The sequence below is a fragment of the Physeter macrocephalus genome, chromosome 21, assembly GCF_002837175.3.
Source record: "Physeter macrocephalus isolate SW-GA chromosome 21, ASM283717v5, whole genome shotgun sequence".
NCBI classification, from domain to species: Eukaryota; Metazoa; Chordata; class Mammalia; order Artiodactyla; family Physeteridae; genus Physeter; species Physeter macrocephalus.
Window position 1 is genome coordinate 116,968,716 of NC_041234.1, and position 22,164 is coordinate 116,990,879.

Sequence of the window (22,164 nt, forward strand, 5' to 3'; positions counted from 1 at the left end):
CCACTCATCCATCCATCCATCCACCCATCCATCCACCCATCCATCCACCCATCCATCCATCCACCCATCCATCCACCCATCTATCCATTCATCCATCCATCCATCCATCCATCCATCCACCCATTCATCCACCCATCTATCCATTCATCCACCCATCCATCCACCCATCCATCCATCCATCCACCCATTCGTCCATTAATTCAAAAACCACTTACTGAGGACATATGATAGTCTTAAAATTAGGGATGAAGAAAAACACAAAACGACAGAACAATGTAGCACATGTCTTCATAGAGAATAAAAGGCCCAAGAAGGATCTAACATTCCCTGGGGGCATTGACGAAGTGCTCAGAGGTGGCAGCATCTGGAGGCTGCTTACAACTTTGACAGGTGGAGAAGGGCCCCAGAGAAGAACACTCCACGCAGAACAGGGTGGCAAAGGCACCCAAAGGGATATGATGGGATGTAGACTGTTACGGTCTCGAGTGGCTGGATCCTGGTTTGTGTGATGGGGAGCAGAGAGACACAAACCCCAGGCAAATAAGTGCATCTCTGGGAAAGGCCTTGAATGCCAGCCAAGGAGTGTGGACTTTATCTGTAAGAGAAACCCAGTCACATCCTTTAGTTTTCAGTCATCGTTTTGAGAGTAACATTGGCCTAAGCTGTGTTTAATTATCCCCTCCCACCTCTGAAAGGGGTCAGAACTATAGGCAGCCAGCCCCTGTCCCTGTCCCAGGGTATGTCATTCCTTCCCGGAGCCCCACTCTCCCTCGCCAGACATCCCTGGCCTTGGTATCCTTCTCCCTGGCGTCTCAGCCAAGGGATCAATTCATCTGTTTTGGGCACTGAATCCAGCACTTGTATAGCGATTGCAGTGTTTTGAGCTGTGTTCTCCAATTTTGGAGGTAATTCGTGCAAGTCGCAATTTTGACATTGGCAAGTGTTTACAATAGAACTGGTTGTTGAAATGGGCCTTTGTAGTTAAGTGCACAATTTGGAATCAGGCCTGATTTGCATTTCCTGCCAATTATCTGTGCTACCATCAGCCACATGATAAAGGTAGAAGCAAGTGGGATAAAATGGTGAAACCAGGACGGCTACCCACCCACTCTTTTGTTTCGCTTGATCCCTGCCAAAATGTTGGTTTGAAAGAAAAGTACATTTTAAATAACAATAGTATTAACAATGCATATAATGCTTCCATGTGCCTCGCCTGGTTCTAAGCACTTAATACATAGTAAATAATTGAATCCTCACTGTCACTCAAAGAGGTCGGTAATTTGACTATCCCTGATTTACAGAGGAGGAAACTAAGGTGCAGAGTCAAGCAATATGCTCAGAATCACTCAGCTAATAAACGAGTGAACCAATCTTCAGATCCAGGTGTTCTGCTGATGTTTTGTCACACCGATTTGCAGATGCTCCAGTTCAAATTCCATCTTCCAAAACGTGGGTGTCTCCAGCAAATACATGTACCTGGGGTGCTGGCCCTTTCCTCAGTCCTTGCACCAGGGCTAGGTGACACCACCCTCTCTGAAAGCATCCGTTTCTTCCATTCACGACAGAGCTTGCATGGCCAGCACCCCAGGTATACAAGCCCAAACTTGCCCTATACAAGTGTAATGAAGTCTCTTTAACAAGCAGAAATATTGGTATATCATTAAGGACCTGCAAATGGTTAACTCCTCATTTATTTGGCACTCGGGGAAATGAGGATAATAATCTGGATAATTGAAATTCTTGGATAACCAAAGGTTATCCTTCCATAGGAATCACGTAATAGGAATCATTCTGAGATGTAATTAATATTTTCCTGACTTCGTATAAAAATTATCCTGAACATGCTTTAGCCTTTCTTGATCACTTAGACATTATTGTGAGCATCAGTTACTGTAGAGTGCTGTAATATTATACTGTGCTGTTATTGTGTCCTCGGGAGCTATTGAGATGGCTAGGAATGCTTGCCTCTATATTGAATGGCCATAGACTCTTGTGCTTTGTAAGTTCTGACTTTGCTGTGTCATTCTCTTTGGCCCCCTGTGCTGTCGGTTTTCACGTCTCAATTTTCCGGGGAAAAAGGCTTTGAGCAGCAAACTGCGTGGGCTTGGTGACAGCGCTTTGGCTGAGAGGCCTTTTCCATCTCTTGTGGCGTTTATGGTCGTCTTCTGGAGTAGTAATCATGCCAGAAGATAAGTCTCTTGGGCAACAGAATCATGCTAAATCGATTGGAAAGTTCACTTTGGATTCAAACACAGCATCGTTGTTCTTGCTTACTTCTCGTAAAGATAAATTATGCTGTGATGTTATTTTTATTCCATAAGGTGGCAAGATTAGCCTCAAAGAGTAGATTACTTGCAGCAGATTGATATAACTACTTCTTCTTTTTAAAATGTTTTTATTGAACTGTAGCTGATTTACAATGTTGTGTTCGTTTCAGGCGTACAGCAAAGTGATTCAGTTATACATACGTGTGTATGTGTGTGTATATATATATATATGTTCTGGATATAATGAATTCTTTTTTTTTTTTTTTTTTTCTGACTTTAAAGTGTTTCTCCTTCATTCACCTACACAGGTCCAGACTGATGGCTTATTTTTTAAAATTCTTTTAGTCACTTCATTGGTTCTAACAATACAAGCTCCATGACGGCCCACGGGCCCAGCCGCTCCGCGGCACGTGGGATCCTCCCAGACCGGGGCGCGAACCCGGTTCCCCTGCATCGGCAGGCGGACGCGCAACCACTGCGCCACCAGGGAAGCCCTGATGAATTCTTGTATTTGCTTGAATTCATTGTCTCCGGTTTTGGAACACTTGCTTTGCCTTTGAAATTCTCTCCTCCATCTGCGAGGAGCTGTGCGTGCCCTGTGCATCAAGGCAGAGCTTCTGCCCGCAAGTTGTGTCAGGGTCCGCACAGGTGTCCGCGCTCCCAGAGAGCCTGAATGAATTGTGTTGAGGGTGACTTTCAAATAAAATTTAAATCCCTTTAGATATAACTCGTCTCACTTGCGTAGTTCAAATTGCTTCCTGTACTTCACCAAGTTTGTGATGAAGTTTTAAGAACACGTCTCTTGTGAGAATAAGGTACATCTATTGCATATGTGTCACCGTCAAGGTAGAAAATTGGAGTTGTTTCTATAAAATAGAACAACTGAGCAAATCTATTAATTACAGTGCTCTTTACACTTCTACAAAAATCACAATCACTTGTTTGTTTGAACTGAGTCCCCTTTACTTCCATAGACGTGTCATTGCCTAGCTAAGTGACAAATTATACGCTTGAATCTCACACGTGTGGGTCATTTGTTCCCGTGTTGCACACATTTCCAGATAGATACCAGTCTTAGGTGTAATTCTGATAAGATGGCAGTTACGGCCGTGTTGTAGCTGGTTTGGCTGGCAAATGTTCATCCTTCACGTAGAGCTGCAGACAGTAGCCTAATTAATGGAATTCTTAAGAGTGCTTTCCTATTGGCCAACATTAGTCAAGTTATATCTTCAGTGATAACAAATAGACCTTTTGTTTCTCTTGTATCATTTAACTAATGTTCGTATTGTATGTGTTCTTCCTTATAGGAGTCCCAGCATCTGACCCCAGGATTCGCCTTACAAAGTAGGTGTTTTGAAAAAATCCTTCTTGATCCAAGCATCTCCTCTCCTCCCTCCCTTTCTTCTCCTTCCTACCTAATATCATGAAAACATGGAATAACAACAATAATAAAAAGTCACATTGTGACGCATCCAGTTGGTTTCTTTTTTCTCCCATCTGTTATTCATGGCAGGATTCTGGAAGGGCTGCATGTTCAAGACCAATTTCATTCAGAATGATCATTTGACAGTAGAAAACATGGATGGTAAATGTCTGTGCGTTTTCTTTTCAGAGTGGAGCGACCCGACCAGCAGAGCTTCTACAAAGTGAGTACCGTTCAAGTCGTAAGTACTCAGGTTTTTCTGAAACACGCTTCTTCGGGGGCATTTCGCAAGGAAAAGGTGCTTCAGTGCTGAGCGAATCTTGTTCTCTCTCCTGCGCCTTGAAAACAGGAACCTCGCCTCCTAGTAACATGGGGTGTGGTTAGAGGGGAGAATGAGATTTCCCACGATAGGCAAGTAACAGTCAAAATGAATGAATCACCAGTAGGCTCTCTAATGGTGTTGGTGTAGAAGATACAGGCTGGCTCAATACCTGGGGCACCAAAACAACTGTGATTCTTGGGTAGTTGTTGGAGCATTGCGTAACTTCAGCCACAGACATCGTTGTATGTAATATTCAGCCACCACCGATTAGGATGGAGAAAGGACCCGCCTAAGCAGCCCTGCTCGGACGTGAGAGGTTGGGTGGCTTGCTCTGGCCAGTCAGCCCGGGACCTTGCTGTTTGCAGGTCCTCTGGTGACTGTACATTAAAGATAAACAAGGGCAGCCAGAAAGAGGTGGAATAAGAGATTACGTGACGCTAGGTTGAAGTTCAGAAGCCGGGGCCCTGCAATTCACTCCCACTGTCTTCCTTTTTTATTAATGTTCACTGAAGGAGGGGTATGGAGAAACCAATTTCCTCAGACTAACCGTTGTAGATTTTGTAATAGCCATTTGTCCAAGAGAGTATCAGGGGAGTAGTTCTCTCACAACTTCTTTCATTCTTAATAATAGAAAATGGAAGCTGACTTCTCTGTCACATACTTGAAATTTTTCAAAATGAAATAATTTATGACATTCGACTGGCCTAATGGCACACTTGAAGTGAACTGCTCACCTTTTGGAAGATCACGAATAATTGCATAAAACAACTGGGAAGGACCCCCAAATAGACCGAGGCTCTGGGAAAGTCAATGGTGTCTCCACATTCTTGGTTGTGTTTAGTGGCAAAGCCCCCAAAGCCCTGACCCCGTCACCAGACCTCTTATTTGGTTTTCTGGCCTGATCTGTGCCTTCTAATTCAAGGTTCCACTTCAACAGCCAAGAATCCTCCATTTAAAGAATCGAGGAAAAAAAAGAGAGACAAGAGGAAAATAAAACCATAACCTTGATTTAAGGACCAAGTTGTATGGAAACGTGGAAATAAAAATCATCTTTGATTTTGTTCATTTCAGCTTTTCCAGTAATCATTTTGAATTGCCTTCCCTTGTTATCCTAGTAAACAATAGACCTTATTCTCCTTACCTCCACTCCTAACTTGCCCCACTCTTATTACAAAGCCAGTAAACTTCACACACACACACACACACACACACACACACACACACGCACACACACACACAGCTGAGCATTCAGGAAATCAGTGCAGGTTTCCAAATACGAAAACACATAAAAATATTTTTCCATTGTAAAATGATCCCATTCCTAAAGCAAGAGTATCAGTCTCCTGCTGTGAAATATGCTGATTTCCATATAGACCATAAAATGCAGTATTTCAATAGTTTGTAACTAACAGAAATAAACTTGTCAATTGTGGTTTATAGCTAGAGGCTGCATTTCCAGAGAACAGCACTTCATAGCACAGGGTATATAGTGCATTCATTCAATAGGACTAAGGTTCTCTGTAGGAGGCATCCATAAAACTGGAAGACACTGAGTCTGTTTTATGAGTGAACTGCTCTCTTTTTAGCTGCCTGGTCCAAAGTCCAGGCATTGTTCATCAGACTTCAGCTGGAATAAATCCCCTTCTTGTGGTAGGGTATAGGTTTAACACAGGGCAGGTCAGAGTTATAATAATTATTTTTGCTTTTAGCTTCCAAATTATTATCAGCTTAGCCATTCCAGTCATTCTCGCATATTTCACTACGGTGTGCTTTTTAAGTCAGCTTCTAGGATTTTCCATCTGGCAGGGCAATCCTCTAGGCAGCTGAGAACATCCTGAGTGTAGACAGACTGCTGGTGGCTAGAGCTTGGTGGGAAGCAGCCCCAAGTCAGCCCTGCTGCAGGAGGGACACCTTCCCAATGCTTGTGAATGTCCTGGGCAAGCTTCTACCCCTCACTGCAGTGGAGAGAGACGGGAGTCTTGTAACTCAGAATCCCTTAATTACTGGGCCACTTTCTTTGTTTTCCTCATCTTGGCCTCGTTTCCCTGGATAACAAAATGCGGATCTTCCATTTGGGCCTGGATTGTTTTTAAGGACTGCACGCCCGGGCATCAGGTCTGAAAAACACTGGTGCAGGAGTCCCTGAGTGCAAGCTGGGAACCAGCCAGGCGCTGTGCTCCTGGCTCAGCAGGATCACTGACCTTTGGGGAACGGGAGCTTCTCTCGCTCAGCACACTCCATTGACACACAGTGCTTTTGATGGGGTGTCCATTCTAAATGGTGACCTCCTACCTGCTCCAGCTGACGGCCCAGGAGGCCAGAGCATGGGACTGGGGGAATTTCAAGATCTGGGCTTGAGCCTCTGCTCCATGACAGTGATGGTACTGGGGGAAAGCACTGACCTAGGACTCAGAGGGTGCGAGTTTAAATCATGGGGGAATTTATTTTTATTTCAGAGTATAGAGATAGAGTCCCTTGAGGGAAATGAAGCAGAGTAATGAGCCGATTGTATAGGCATGCGGGTATTTACGCAAACACTTGTCACGATTCAAATGTAAACAGCTATACTCTTTAGTAATTAAACTCAAGGTCAGAGTGCATTTAACTTTAACCCTTAATAATTTCTGGAGGATAGAAGACCTGGCACGTGTTGTTTCCCTCAGCCTGCATGAGTCTGAGTTGTATTTTAGTCTTGGAACAGGCCTCACCCAGGTCTTCTAAATCCAATGGAGTTTCAAGCCTCCAAAAAAGGTCTCTCTCCCCAAAAAGAGAGTGGGGCATGGGCCGTCGAAGGTCAAATTGTATTTCTCATGCTGTGGAGTTGTGTATTTGTACAGTAATATCACGTTCGTTCTGCCTCCAAAGCACCCATTTATTTCAGTTGGAAGATTCAGGGATTGAATGGACACCCCAGACATTGGGTTACCTTCTAGTTTCTTCATGAAGCCATTAAGGAACAATGAAGGAGAAAACAGAAACTAAATCCAGAGAACTTGGATTTTCCTCATTGGGTTGGGTGGCTTCATCTAGCTGGTTATGACATCTTGTCAATTACTTGTCAATACAGTGGCTTTACCAAAATACATGACTCTGTTGGTCTTTTATGAGCCGTCCTGAATAGGGACAGATCAGATGCTTCCTGAGAAGCATTTTCAGACAGCAACCATGAGCTCAAGGGTTTCCATCGAGTCAGTCCTTGACTTTAGCCAGTTTTGTGAGGACAATTGAGAAAACGGCCGTTCCAGATATGCAGTTCCTTTGTCATCCTCGGCTGTTTGCATTTAGACTCTGTCCGGCTGGAAATCATCCAGACCCCCTTTTAATCAAGTAGCTCCTGTGTTTTAGGGCATGCTATGGAAAATTCCTGGACAATTTCCATAAAAGCTCAACATAAAGGCAGATGTAGCCTTAGGCTGTTCTTTCCTTGCCATAATACCAGTTCCTCCACTTACGGTATTAGGTACGGGTCTGAAAACATCACAGCCATGGATCCAGAGAGCTGACAGAAGGCCTGACAAAGACAGTCTAGTTGTAGCCAGTTTACCTGTGGGTGACAGGTAGGCATGCCACATGGACAAATGCTTGAATGTAGCACTAGTTAGGAGGAAAGGACATCATACTCTCACAGGAGTGGCGGACGCCCGTGACAATAATCATTGTGCTGTTGGGTCGCGCGCAAGGCTAGGTGCCAGGTCCCATGCCAGGTGCTCTTATATACATCACCCCATTATACTTAGCAGTCACCCTGGAGGGGCTCCAAATTATTCCCATTTTACAGATGAGAAAAGCAAAGCTGGAATATTGTCCCTCCTTATGAAGTATACACAGTCCAGTGGGAGGACAAATTGACTGTTTATCTCGAATGGACATGTTGGCTATGAGTACGCGGAAGGGCCGAGTCAGTTACACGGCTCTTCATGGGAAAGCTTGAATGCACAAAGCCCTCTCTTTTCCCACCGGGCTGTCCCTTCTCACGGTATCTGATGGGGTCGGGGCACAACTGAATTTGATGGGAAGCAGTCCCACGAGAAATTATACCTCTCTGTTTTAGATGATTCAAAACCTGGTCAAAATTGCTCAATTTAACTGAAAGATCATTATCTCTAAACGTGTATTGATGTGGTACGAAGATTTCATTACCACAGGGAATAGAAAGAGTATGAGAATGTTTTCTGGTTTGCTATGACCAGTAACAAGCGTTACATCATTTCTTAGATGAATTTTGAAACAAATTTTTTTACCAAAAAACCCCAAGAAACGAAAAACACATTCATGAAAATCCTGACCATCTTTCTACCACAATTTTCATCATTGAAAATGTTTGCTTTGAGAGTCTGATTTGAGATTTGAGAAAGAACTGCCACCTCTAGCAATTTCATATATTCCTTCCTAAGTAGACGTCTGGTCCGCTACACACTTTCCGTAGCAAAGTAACTGTGTAACGAGGCAGGGGAAAAAAAATGACTGTTATTTCCATAATCAGATTAATTCTCAATCAGAATACATGATTTGGTACTTGGAGCTTAGAAATACTGCTAATCAGTTTGAGGCTTACAAAAGCCAAACTAAACTCTCCCAATAAACTGGGCATCTTGGTGACTGTCACTGGTTGCAGCCATTCCGGCTTTCAAACTGAGACGTATGCCAACTCTTGCTTTTAACCTGTCTTGTATGCCCTGCGTCGCGGAGCTTGCCAACTTTTCCTAAGGACTTAATATATTTTTGGAAGTTCTCCACTGCATCAGGGACAGCCACCTGGGAGCAGAGAAAACAAAATTTGGCAGCCTGTTCAAGCTGTGAATTAAAGGTAATTCACAGTTTGAAACGAATCAGCATGAGGTCCTTAAGAAGAGTAATCAGACATCAAGAGGATTTTATTTTGAGGACTGTATATTGGCTAATGTGACAACAAGCAATATTGGCATTTGGAATGTTCGTGTCAAGAAGCACTGAAGCTGCTGGTGCTTGACGGGCACCAAGACTGAAAACTGGGCCTCCTTTGACGGGAGCTTTGGATTTCCACTTTCATTACAAAAGCTGTAAACGTAGCGTTTGTGCTCAGGGAGCAGAAATCTTGAAAGATCAGGTTTGATTTTTGTGTCTTTGTTCATGTGCCCAAGATTTGTATGTTTCAGGTGGATTGTGAGACACGTCTGTAATTAGAAACAAACATCTCTCTCTCCTTCTCTCAGGGAGAAGTCAAGTATCTCCTCTTTTCTGCCTGATTTGCATCCACGTTTGTATTCATTCATTCACGATTTCATTCCTTTCAGCAAAAATGGGTTGAGCCCCTACCGTGTGTAAGGCTCTGAGCGAGGCAGGGTGGCACCTCAGGGTGGAACACTGCACATTCTCCCCTCAGGGAACTCACAGGTTACCGAGGATTAGACTTGCACGGATAACGCCAATACCTCAACTAACTCATACCTACTGAGTGCCTACGGCGTGCCAGGCGCTTTCTTTCTCTACAGGCCCAGAGGAGTCAGCCGTGTTCTATTCTACAGCAGCAGAAACCAAAACTCAGAGATACTGAGTGAGTCACCCGAAGGGCCACAGTAACAAAACCACAGCCGGACAGACTCCAGAGCACAAGCTCTTAACCCGCATAAAAGCCACCCCATGGGCCGTGTGGAGAGGGGCCCCCTCCCGATTTGAATTCAGGTGTGATCTTGCCCTGGTATCAGACCGAAGTAGACCGACCCCAGGGGAGGGAGGCCAAAACAGTCTCTGTCGTTTTGGTTTTGATCAGGGAAAGGATTGGACCTGAACATTGTCACTGAGTCAGGCCTCTCATACACAGCACACGCTGACGGGTGCTGATAGGTGCTCTGTAGGCAGGCACCGGTCCAGCCTCCGCTCAGGGCCTGCAGCCAGATGGTGTCACCATGCCTGTAAGGTGCTTCCTTTGGTGAGGTGCAAAGATCCAAGCCTGTAAGGGACTTCACCACCACTCAAAATCCCCTTGAGGGTGATTTTGGTGACCTGTGATGTGAACGGCATCCGTCTCCAGAAATCTCCATTTTGCCATATTAAAGCAAAAAGAAGAGAACTGGTATTTGGGTCTGTTTTTATGACAGGTTTGTCCATTACTTTTCGTGCTTACCAGTGTGGAATTTGCTCTATATTATTGGAAAGTTGCTTTATTTTACTGATATATCCTCATGGCAGAATAATTTTTAAAAATTACGCCCAACGTTATCAACCAGTGGCCTTATTTCTAAGTTCTCCTCGAGATTTTGAACAGTAGATGGCACTGAAGCAGATAATGCTGGTGGAAGTTGCTGAAGTTAATAAGCAAGAGACCAAAGTAAAAATAATTCCAGCCGTATAATTGAACATAGTGTTTTGATCACACACACACATGCATATGCACATCCTCTGTCTCCCGGAATATCAGACCCCTCTAATGCATCTGATCTAATGAGACGCACACTCCATTTTCAGTTACTAGATTCTAAACTGCTATGACCAGGGCTACTTTTCATGTGCCCAGCGATCGATAATCTTATTGCACTTTCACACAATGTATTAGCCTCGTGTGAGTGCCGCAGCAATCCTGTTAGACAGCCAGGTGCAAAGAAGCCAGGCTTGGCGGGGGAAGATATTTACCAAAGTCCCCCAGCTAGGGAGTGGCGGAGCTGGGCCTGGAAGCGAGGACTCTGCACTTCCATCAGAACGTGCTGCCTTGTCCCCATGTTCCCCAGATGGCTGCAGGGCCAGAACTCATCAATCAGAGCCCGGACAAGTCTTCCAGGCCCAGATGAAGAAAATATAGCAGCAGTGCAGAAAGCCCCATGGATCGTAGCTAGAAATTAAAAAGAAACAAACACCCCCGCCCCCCCCAAAAAACCCCACCCAACTGAGCCTGGAGTAGATGAGAAGGAATATTCACCACGCTTCTGAGCTATTCATTCGGCTTTTCCATCCTATCAAGCATTTCACAGACAGCCAGATACTTTGCCCCCGTTACATTACTGGGAACGTTCTGTTTAAATGGTCTGCTCTTGATACCTTCTCAGAGCTGCTAAAAGCCCTTCCATTTTGCTGATGAGTGGGGAGCAGTGTTGGTAGAACACAGCAGATGCTTGCACGATTACAGTAGTGAAGTCAGTTGAAAACTTTGACAGATGCCTTGCTTGGTGGTTCATCTGTCCACTGTAATATGAGGACCAGAAAAGGAAAAGGTCTCAAAGCTATTTGATTGACATCTTCAAATATGCTGCCTATATTGGGACGGAGCAGGGTGGGGTTGGAGTATGCCTTCTGAAACCCAAAGGAGCAAAATTGTTTTTCTTTGCTGCCCTGTGAGATCTTGGCATCCAAGTACAACCTGTAATACACTACTTGGTCCTTGGCAAAGTTTCCAGGGTGTCTGAGAGAGCGATGAGGGGGAAGAGGGCATAGAAGGTCATGATGTACAGAGCAACCAACTTACAATTCTGCCACCACCGTTGCCTCATTTCAGGAGTGACCTCACTTCTGCATAAGTTGCCCACTTTTTAAAAATCCCAGATAGATAGCTCAATATTATAGCTATGTGGGATATTTCTAGATTTTCAAGAGAAAAAAATCCAGAAGAGTACCTAATGCTTATAGTATCTAGAAATTGTCTAGTATATCTAGAAATTGAGAGGGTCATTCTCTATTTCTCCAAAATCATTTTCATATATCATGCAGTGCAGACAGAAGGGAAGCAAACTAACTGCATGTGAGCTCTGTGCCTGGGTCATCACGGTCACCACGTACAGGGACCGTCTGTGGGCCCGGCACAGGGGCAAACTTTTCGCAAGCTTTAGCTGTTTCATCCTCATAGCATCTCTGAGGCGCGATATCCTCATCCTCACCAGTCCCAGGATTGTCCTCTCAAAGGCTCAGAGAGGGCACCTAGCAAATCCCCCAAACACCCATGGCCGGACAGCCAATGCCATTGATGACGCTGGAACTGGGCCTGCCGGGAGTTCTCTGCACTATGCCATTGCTCTGCTTCCCTCATTTCCTCACCTGCCATCCTCACAACCCCTCTGTAAGATGACACTGATCTTATGGAGAAGGAAATTGCATCTCAGAGCCTTTCAGCGAGTGGCTCAGGATTACGCAGCCAGTTATGGAAGGAGACGGACTTTCCCTCTAGGATTCTTGGATTACAAAACTTGAACTTTTCTTTCTGATACCTTACCTGCCACACCCCTGTAAAGTTTCAATTGAACAGTTACGAATTAAGTACAGAGACAGATAGTACTCTTCCAGTTCTGTGACATTTTCCATTTCCACACAGAGCATTATCTTCACCACATTCAGGCTTGATTTAATTCTGAGAGCCAGGAGAGGGGAGGGACCTCAGCTGCCAGGTGGCTCAAATCCCAGCTCCCTCTCTTCCTGCTGTGTGACTTGATGAAGTCACCTGGCATTTTCTGAGCCTTTGTTTCAACAGATATAACACGGAGGAGCACTATTGCTCAGACTCTGTCGTGAAAGGCGCCGCCGTCGGATGGGCTCCTGAATGGGCTCTGACGTCCGTCATTCGCGTGGTTCCCTCCCCATGTTAGCAGTGAGGAAAGTCGTGCTCAGATGGCTTAAGCGCGGGCCCCAGGCTCACACAACTCACTGTTGCAAGGCTCAGTTCCACTTCTTGACTCCTGGTTAAGTGCTCTTTTTGCTAGTATCTGCCATTACTGCCCACCAGTGTTGTGTCCATGTGGTTTGAATCAAAGGATCAACTCCCAGCGCCGAGATCAGTGGACTGAAAGCCAGCCACTGTGCAGGCCACTCCTCTCCTGCTTAGATTAGATGTCCCCAGCATGCTCCTGGATGTTCCACCGTGTTGAGAAGAGTGAGTCCATTCTCCTACCCACCTACCCACCCACAAGGGATCATTATTTGATTTCGTGATAGTCTGAGCATTTGCAGAAGAATTTGAGCAGTTTAAAAAAAGCAAATATGTTTCACAATCTCACTGTCTTAGAGAATGGAATTTGGGGGTTAGGTCCACCCTTTATCTTCATGCTTTTGGTGGGGAGCTGTCTCTCTTATTCTGAGGTTGAAGAGGACCTGAAGCCAGTGACCTGTCTTGACCTTTACCACGGGATTAAAATTCCAGGTTGCTACTGTGGTAACCACACCTTGAAAATTAGACCCTGACAGTCACTGAGAAATTTAAAAGTTCACCGCTGCCATGAACTTTGAAGAAACGTTGCTTACAATTTCAGTGACAGCCTCTTGATTAAAATAATCTGCCTTTCTGTCTGCTAGAAAGAGTTTGTGTGTGTGTGTGTGTGTGTGTGTGTGTGTGTGTGTGTGTGTTTTGGGGGGCGGTGCTAAAAGATTATATCTTGATGGATTTTTTTAAACATAAAAAAAATGGTTGTGGTTTGAAGCAAAGTGGTTTTCTGCCTGAAATTTAAATCAACTTCAGCTCAATTTATAGTGTTCAGAGAGAGCTGTGATATTCAGGGTGGCAGGAAGCCAAGAGACACAGAAAAGATGTAAAGACACTCAGAGAAGATACTTCTGGGGGTCCTTCCCAGACAGACCTCAGTGACCCATGGTCCAAACGGCAGCCACTTTGAAACCCCAGGTTCTGTGCAGGAGGGAGATGCAGAGCAGGCACACGACAGGCTTGCAGATCAAGAGGGCAGGCAGTCACTGATTTGCCCAGTGGCATAAAGACCTGGAAGTCATACTCATGCTCCTAAAGCCAGGGCAGTAGGAACCAAGCAACAGAGGGCATCTCACCTCTGAAAAAGGTGAGGGATGGAGGCATTTGAAATTCCAGGGATTCTCCATCCTTCCTTCCTTTTGTGTTTCTCTCTCAAGACAGCAGTTCATGGTGAGCCTGGCTTTATAATTAGTTGTGAGCTATGCCTGTGGTTCCAGGATTTTTAAAAATTTGATTGGGCTTTTTTTTTTTTTTTTGACATGCCGCAACAGGATCGGAATGTGTGTTTCTTAGGCAACACATTAAAAAATACCTCTGTAACTCTCTGAAAGGAGCGGTTTCACGCCAGAAGTGATGATCTCACTCTGAGAAAGCCGGCAGACTCTTTCCCATGCAACGGAGAGCAAATATTAAACCAGTTGGACAATATCAGGTAGTTGGCGGGGGGGGCGGCTGTGGAGCAACACGAACTCTCAGACTTCACAGAGGGGCGGCTCTGACTGAAGACCTGAGGGGAGGTTGCCTCTCATGTCGCCTCAGTCTGGTTTGGTCAGTCTGTGTGCCGAGGACACTGGGACAGTGATGACCAAATTGCTTGGAAAAGCCCAACAAATACCACCAGTCTTCCACTCCAGAGGGTTCTAGAACCTCAGGTAGCACCTTTGGCTCTACTGACATAATAGGTTCACAAGTCTGTGAGCTCCTTAGGGAGAAGTGTGGTATGGATTCGCCTGTGTTTCCTTAGCAACTAGTACAGGACCTGCTACACAGTAGATAACCAGAAATTGTTATCGAGTGAATGGTACATAGGAAAATAAGGATCCAGAAGGTGTCGGTTATTCTGAATTAATAATAATAACATTTTAAAAAATGATTATTTTATTTATTTATTTTGGCTGCATCGGGTCTTCGTTGCTGCGCGCGGGCTTGTTCTCTGGTTACGGCGAGCAGGGGCTACTCTTCGTTGTGCTGTGCAGGCTTCTCATTGCAGTGGCTTCTCTTCTTGCGGAACATGGGCTTCAGTAGTTGTGGCTCGCGGGCTCCAGAGCGCAGGCTCAGTAGTTGTGGCACATGAGCTTAGTGGCTCCGCGGCATGGGGGATCTTCCCGGACCGGGGCTCGAACCCGTGTCCCCTGCCTTGGCAGGCGGATTCCCAACCACTGCGCCACCAGGGAAGCCCAATAATAACGTTTTTGAGATCTTTTATTCTTCGATTCCTCAATCCATATTGAAAAGGTGGTATCATAAGAAGAAATAAAATGCTTGAATGTGTGCACGTGCGTGTGTGAGTAGTTTAGTCATGGAAAGCCATGTAATGTAGAGACTGAAGTGGACAGGCTCCAGAGCCATGTTGCCTGGGTTCAAATTCCACCTTCTCAATCTTTTAGTCGTGTGACCTTGGCCAAGTTACTTAACCTCTGTCACTCAGTTTCCTCATCTGTAAAACGGGGATGGTAAGTAATAGCACCTGCATGGTAGGACTAAATGATGGAAGTGCCTCTCGCAGTGCTTGATCTATAGGAAGCTCTCAATACATGTTGACTATCGCTATGCATTACGCTTAGGGTTAGTACTGTCGTTATCGCTCAGTGCTCTGAATCAGTGACATTTGCACTACATTCCAATCTTCAGTCACTTGGGGAACCTTTCCCTGCCTTCCCTGACTTGTCCCAGAGGCTCCCAGTTGGAGGAAGACGTCTCCAGAACGAGCAAACCTGGACTACCTTGAATCTTTCCTCTGTTGACCCAGCTACCCCAGGCCCCGAGGATAAAAATGAAGAATGGCAGATATGTCTTAAATGCATGCACTTTGGGTACTAGGCACTTTCTTCTTCTTGGGAGCTCATCACAGCATCTTATCACAGCCACACTTGTGCTTTTAATTCTGTGATTATTTTGAAAAAAGTCAAAGCTAGAACTTATGAAGTCCAGGCACTCTGCTGAGTGTTTTATGTCCACTAGCTAATTGAATATTCACAGCCCGATGAGATGTTGGCACCACTCTTAACACATTTTACACAAAAGAAACTGAGGTTCATGAATGGACACTAAGTTCTTGCAGCCAGTAACGGTGGGCTCTGTGTCGGGCTGACTGGTAAGAGAGCCCTGAACTGCAGCCTTGCTGCCTACCCGTGAAATGGCCAATCCCGGAATCCACCCGGACTCCATTGTCTTGGGAAATGGCAACACCTCCTCAGAGATAACAGAGGACCAGAACTTGACCAAAGACGTTCTCTGCCCCTGGTTCCCTGGATAGCCTCTCACCTTTGGTAAAATCATCACTGGGGTAATTTCATAATTGTGGAGTCATAACTGTGGATTGCTTGGTTCACATCTGTATGAATAACTATTTCTGAAATATTATAACAAGCACATTGGCAGTTTTCTAATCAAGTAGCACAGAATCCTTTTCTAAATTCCCATTTTTTTGCATGCGTAAGGGGATTTGTCTGAATAACAAAAAAACGTGAATAAAATTTCATGGACTAGACCCCGCCATTCTGTGAAACAAACACTCTGTTCCCTTGCCTGGGCAAATCATTCCTGATGCTGCAAACCTGCTTCTGTTTGCTTGGTCTAAAAAGACATTTCAGACTCTGCCCTTAATTATGATCAGGTTTGACGCTGAATCCCTTGAGGAATAAGCTTGTTTGTCGCTGGGAGGGATGGTAAAATAACATTTAAATAGGTTTTAAAAATAAGAATGAAATCTCAGAAGACACACTCTTGTAGAACATACTGTATATCAAAATATATCGGCACGTAGTTGTAACAGTGACTTAGTAAACCCATTGCTGACTGAACTATGAAAAATAATCCACCGAGGTGCTGTTTCCCTCACTCCTTAGCACTGGCTTAAGAAAGTGTCACCGTAAAGTAGATATGCACCGTGTAAAAATATTTGTGTGTGTGTGTTTTTTAAATATCTTTCAGGCCCAACAGACTAATCTTTCTTCTTCCCTTGCTAGGAAAGGTATACTATAAGGGATTTAGTTAAGTGGTATATTAAGTGAAGGTCTAAAACAGTTTTAGAAGATAACAACTCTGAGCAAAAAACTGTCTTTAGCAAATTGATTCTGAATGTGACGTAAATTAAGTAGAAAATACGGTCAAAGGAGGTTCAATGAAATCTTTCCAATCTGTCACCTAATTTAGAATCTGACACCACTTGTATTTTCTGCTGGCACCTCTATTATTAGAAGAACGTGAAGCTGTAAGTAAAATAAATATATCAGTACAAGTAAATGAATTTCCACGTTCTGGAAAGTGATCTTTTCTCTGGATAGCCTGAATTATCCTGGTTAAGAGACCACCTGTGTGGAAGAACAGGGCTCCCGAAGACCATTCTTTTGCATAAAGTTTTATGTTAAATTCCTAGAAGCCCTGTTCCAAAATTATAGAATATTAGGAGTTATTCCTAAGACTACATCCCTCTATTTACTCTTGCTAACACTTTTAGATCTAAACTAAACTAACTTGACTTTTAAAGTCATGGTTCAGTTCAGATCTGTTGTCTTTAATTCCGTGTAAGAAAACGTTTGATGAGCTGTGATGAGACAGTTCGTTATGCACACCAGAGCGTGTCAAACCATGTCCAGTTTAAAGTCATCAGATAATTTCCCCCATTTGAACCTATGGTATAAAACTGTTTTCTTAGTTTAATTCCAATAATGTGAATGGTGCCTGTGTACAAAGGTTTCAAAGCAGTGTTTCTCATAAATAGCATTTAAATAGCTCCTCCTTTGCAAAAGAAAGCAAGGGACAAAGCAGACGAATCATGATGGTCTCTCATAATGAAAACACTGAGAAAATGCACATCCACATGCCCACTCCTTCCCAGTGTAGTTTGGCCACATGATGGTTATCACTGAATGACTGGAACTCACAATTTTACGTGGGAGAGAAGAAGAAAAGCCATATAGAGATGTTTTCCCACTTGAAGGAAACCTGTCACAAAAATTCTCTCATATATTTCCAAACAGATAAAAAGGTAATTTTTCACCCTTAAAAAAGAATCCTTCACTTTGAAAATGATTCACCGCAGGTTTCCTCTAAATAGTAAAAGCTCACGCCATGCATTCACAATATGGTTTGATTTTCAAAACATCAATTTACATGCACTATCCAGAAACAAATCTATTGTGCAAAGTGATGCTTACTTGTATAGCATAAGAAGGTAAAAATATGTTTTAAAAATTGGGGTCCATGGTTTACAGAGTGTGTTCGTCATTAATATTAATTATCTATAGTCCAGCAGCTTTCGCTAACACAAGCAGAGATGGAGATGCCACAGGCTGCCTCAGAGGTGGTTCCATAATGCTCATTCATAATTAGCAAAATGCCATATTTCGGCAGCAGTCAATCAAACACGGCCTTGTTCTTGTTCTCTTGGGAGCCTAATCCATCAGTCCCTTCTTCCGCCTTCAGTTTGCCTGATTCACAGACACATTCCATGAGCTGAAAATCTAACAATAAATTAGGGAAAAAAATAGAGCCGTTTTCACAACTAACATTGGAAACGGAATGTAATCCTTGGAGTGCAGAATATTCACAGCCAAAGTGAAATGGACAGATCGGTAACTAGAGACGTGGTGTAGCGTCGCTCAAAACATGAATTCTCTGAAGAACCCTGGACAGAAGGGGAGAGGCAGCATGTCCAGAGGAGTGCCTCCAGAGTGTGTAGTCCTGGAGTTTGGAGCCATGTGGCTGCCAGGGTCTTGGTGCTCTGGACGGGTGTCAGGTCTGTGCCTCTGAGGTGGGAAAGCCGAGTTCAGGACATGGCCCACCAGAAACCTCCTGGCTCCAAGTAATATTAAACGGTGAAAGCTTTCCCAGAGATCTCCATCTCAACGCTAAGACCCAGCTCCACTCATGACCAGCAAGCTACAGTGCTGGACACCCTATGCCAAAAAACTAGCCATACAGGAACACAACACGGCCCATTAGCAGAGAGGCTGCCTAAAATTATAATAAGGTCCCAGACACCCCGAAACACATACCAGATGCGGTCCTGCCCATCAGAAAGACAAGGTCCAGCCTCACCCACCAGAACACAGGCACCAGTCCCCTCCACCAGGAAGCCTCCACAACCCACTGAACCAACCTCACCCACTGGGGGCAGACACCTAAAACAACGGGAACTACGAACCTGCAGCCTGCGAAAAGGAGAGTCCAAACACAGTAAGTTAAGCAAAATGGGAAGACAGAGAAACACACAGCAGATGAAGGAGCAAGGTAAAAACCCACCAGACCAAACAAATGAGGAAATAGGCAGTCTCCCTGAAAAAGAATTCAGAGTAATGATAGTAAAGGTGATCCAAAATCTTGGAACTAGAATGCAGAAAATACAAGAAACAAGGACCTAGAAGAACTAAAGAGCAAACAAAAGAATGATGAACAACACAATAAACGAAACTAAAAATTCTCTAAGAAGGAATCAATAGCAGAATAACTGAGGCAGAAGGAGGGATAAGTGGTCTGGAAATAAAATAGTGGAAATAACTACCACAGAGCAGGATAAAGGAAAAAGAATAAGAAGAATTGAGGACAGTCTCAGAGACCTCTGGGACAACATTAAACGCAACAGCATTCGAATTATAGGGGTCCCAGAAGAAGAAGAGAAGAAGAAAGGGACTGAGAAAATATTTGAAGAGATTATAGTTGAAAACTTCCCTAACATGGGAAAGTAAATAGTCAATCAAGTCCAGGAAGTGCAGAGAGTCCCATACAGGATAAATCCAAGGAGAAACACAACAAGACACATATTAATCAAACTATCTAAAATGAAATACAAAGAAAAAATATTAAGAGCAGCAAGGGAAAAACAACAAATAACATACAAGGGAATCCCCATAAGGTTAACAGCTGATCTTTCAGCAGAAACTCTGCAAGCCACAAAGGAGTGACAAGACATATTGAAAGTGGTGAAAGGGAAAAACCTACAACCAAGATTACTCTACCCAGCAAGGATCTCATTCAGATTCGAGGGAGAAATTAAAAGCTTTACAGACAGGCAAAAGCTAAGAGAATTCAGCACCACCAGACCAGCTTTGCAACAAATGCTAAAGGAACTTCTCTAGGAAGGACACACAAGAGAAGGAAAAGACCTACAATAGCAAACCCAAAACAGTTAAGAAAATGGTAATAGGAACATAAATATTGGTAATTATCTTAAATGAATACACTTTCTTCTCAAGTGCTCATGGAACATTCTCCAGGATAGATCATATCTTGGGTCACAAATCAAGCCTTGGTAAATTTAAGAAAATTGAAATCATATCAAGTATCTTTTCCAACCACAATACTATGAGACTAGATATAAATTAGAGGAAAAAAGACTGTAAAAAATATGAACACATGGAGGCTAAACAATACACTACTAAATAACCAAGTGATCACTGAAGAAATCAAAGAGGAAATCAAAAAATACCTAGAAACAAATGACAATGAAAACACAGTGCCCCGAAACCTAGGGATGCGGCAAAATCAGTTCAAAGAGGGAAGTTTATAGCAATACAATCCTACCTCAAGAAACAAGAGACATCTCAAATAAACAACCTAACCTTACACCTAAAGCAATTAAAGAAGAACAAAAAAACCCCCAAAGTTAGCAGAAGGAAAGAAATCATAAAGATCAGATCAGAAATAAATGAAAAAGAAATGAAGGAAACGATAGCAAAGATCAATAAAACTAAAAGCTGGTTCTTTGAGAAGATAAACAAAATTGATAAACCATTAGCCAGACTCATCAAGGAAAAAAGGGAGAAGACTCAAATCAATAGAATTAGAAATGAAAAAGGAGAAGTAACAACTGACACTGCAGAAATACAGAGCATCATGAAAGATTACTACAAGCAACTATATGCCACTAAAATGGACAACCTGGGAGAAATGGACAGATTCTTAGAAAAGAACAACCTTTTGAGACTGAACCAGGAAGAAATAGAAACTATAAACAGACCAATCACAAGCACTAAAATTGAGACTGTGATTAAAAATCTTCCAACAAACAAAAGCCCAGGACCAAATGGCCTCACAGGAGAATTCTATCAAACATTTAGAGAAAAGAAACAGATTCCAACAGCACATTAAAAGGATCATACACCACGATCACGTGGGGTTTATCCCAGGAATGCAAGGATCCTTCAACATACGCAAATCAATCAACGTGATACCCCATATTAACAAATTGAAGGAGGAAAACCATATGATCATCTCAACGGATGCAGAGAAAGCTTTTGACAAAATTCAACACCCATTTATGATAAGAACCCTCCAGAAAGTAGGCATAGAGGGAACTTACCTCAGCATAATAAAGGCCATATATGACAAACCCACAGCCAACATCATTCTCGGTGGTGAAAAACTGAAAGCATTTCCTCTAAGATCAGGAACAAGACAAGGTTGTCCACTCTCACCACTATTATTCAACATAGTTTTGGAAGTTTTAGCCACAGCAGTCAGAGAAGAAAAAGCAATAAAAGGAATCCGATTCGGAAAAGAAGAAGTAAAGCTGTCAGTTTGCAGATGACATGGTACTATACAGAAAGAATCCCAAAGATGCCACCAGAAAACTACTAGAGCTAATCAATGACTTTCTTAAAGTAGCAGGATACAAAATTAATGCACAGAAATCTCTTGCATTCCTATACACTGATGATGAAAAATCTGAAAGAGAAATTAAGGAAACTCTCCCATTTACCATTGCAACAAAAAGAATAAAGTACCTAGGAATAAACCTACCTAAGGAGACAAAAGACCTGTATGCAGAAAATTATAAGACACTGATGGAAGAAATTAAAGATGATACAAACAGATGGGGAGATAGACCATGTTGTTGGATTGGAAGAATCCACATTGTGAAAATGACTATACTACCCCAAACAACCTACATATTCAATGCAATCCCTATCAAACTACCAGTGGCATTTTTCACAGAACGAGAACGAAAAATTTCACAATTTGTATGGAAATACAAAAGACCCCAAATAGCCAAAGCAATCTTGAGAAAGAAAAACAGAGCTGGAGGAATCAGGATCCCTGACTTCAGACTATACTACAAAGCTACAGTAATCAAGACAGTATGGTACTGGCACTAAAACAGACATATAGATCAATGGAACAGGATAGAAAGCCCAGAGATAAACCCACGCACCTATGGTCAACTAATCTATGTGACAAAGGAGGCAAGAATATACAGTGGAGAAAAGACAGCCTCTTCAATAAGTGGTGCTGGGAACAGTGGACATCTACATGTAAAAGAATGAAATTAGAACACTCCCTAACACCATACACAACAATAAACTCAAAATGGATTAAAGACCTAAATGTAAGGCCAGACACTACAAAACTCTTAGAGGAAAACATAGGCAGAACGCTCTATAACATAAATCAGAGCAAGATCCTTTTTGACCCACCCCCTAGAGAAATGGAAATAAAAACAAAAATAAAGAAATGGGACCCAGTGAAACTTAAAAGCTTTTGCACAGCAAAGGAA

The 22,164-nt window shown here is 43.3% G+C and overlaps 1 protein-coding gene across 2 annotated transcripts in view; it reads left to right on the plus strand.

Moving 5' to 3' along the window:
- The window catches only part of AFF2 (ALF transcription elongation factor 2), a 496,057-nt gene that overhangs the window by 341,316 nt on the left and 132,577 nt on the right, over positions 1 to 22,164 (plus strand). For both annotated transcript variants that reach the window (XM_024117055.2, XM_055081794.1), the window contains 2 exons: positions 3,575 to 3,611; positions 3,880 to 3,913. In XM_024117055.2, the coding sequence (XP_023972823.1) occupies positions 3,575 to 3,611; positions 3,880 to 3,913 (71 nt within the window). The remainder of the gene's footprint in view (positions 1 to 3,574; positions 3,612 to 3,879; positions 3,914 to 22,164) is intronic.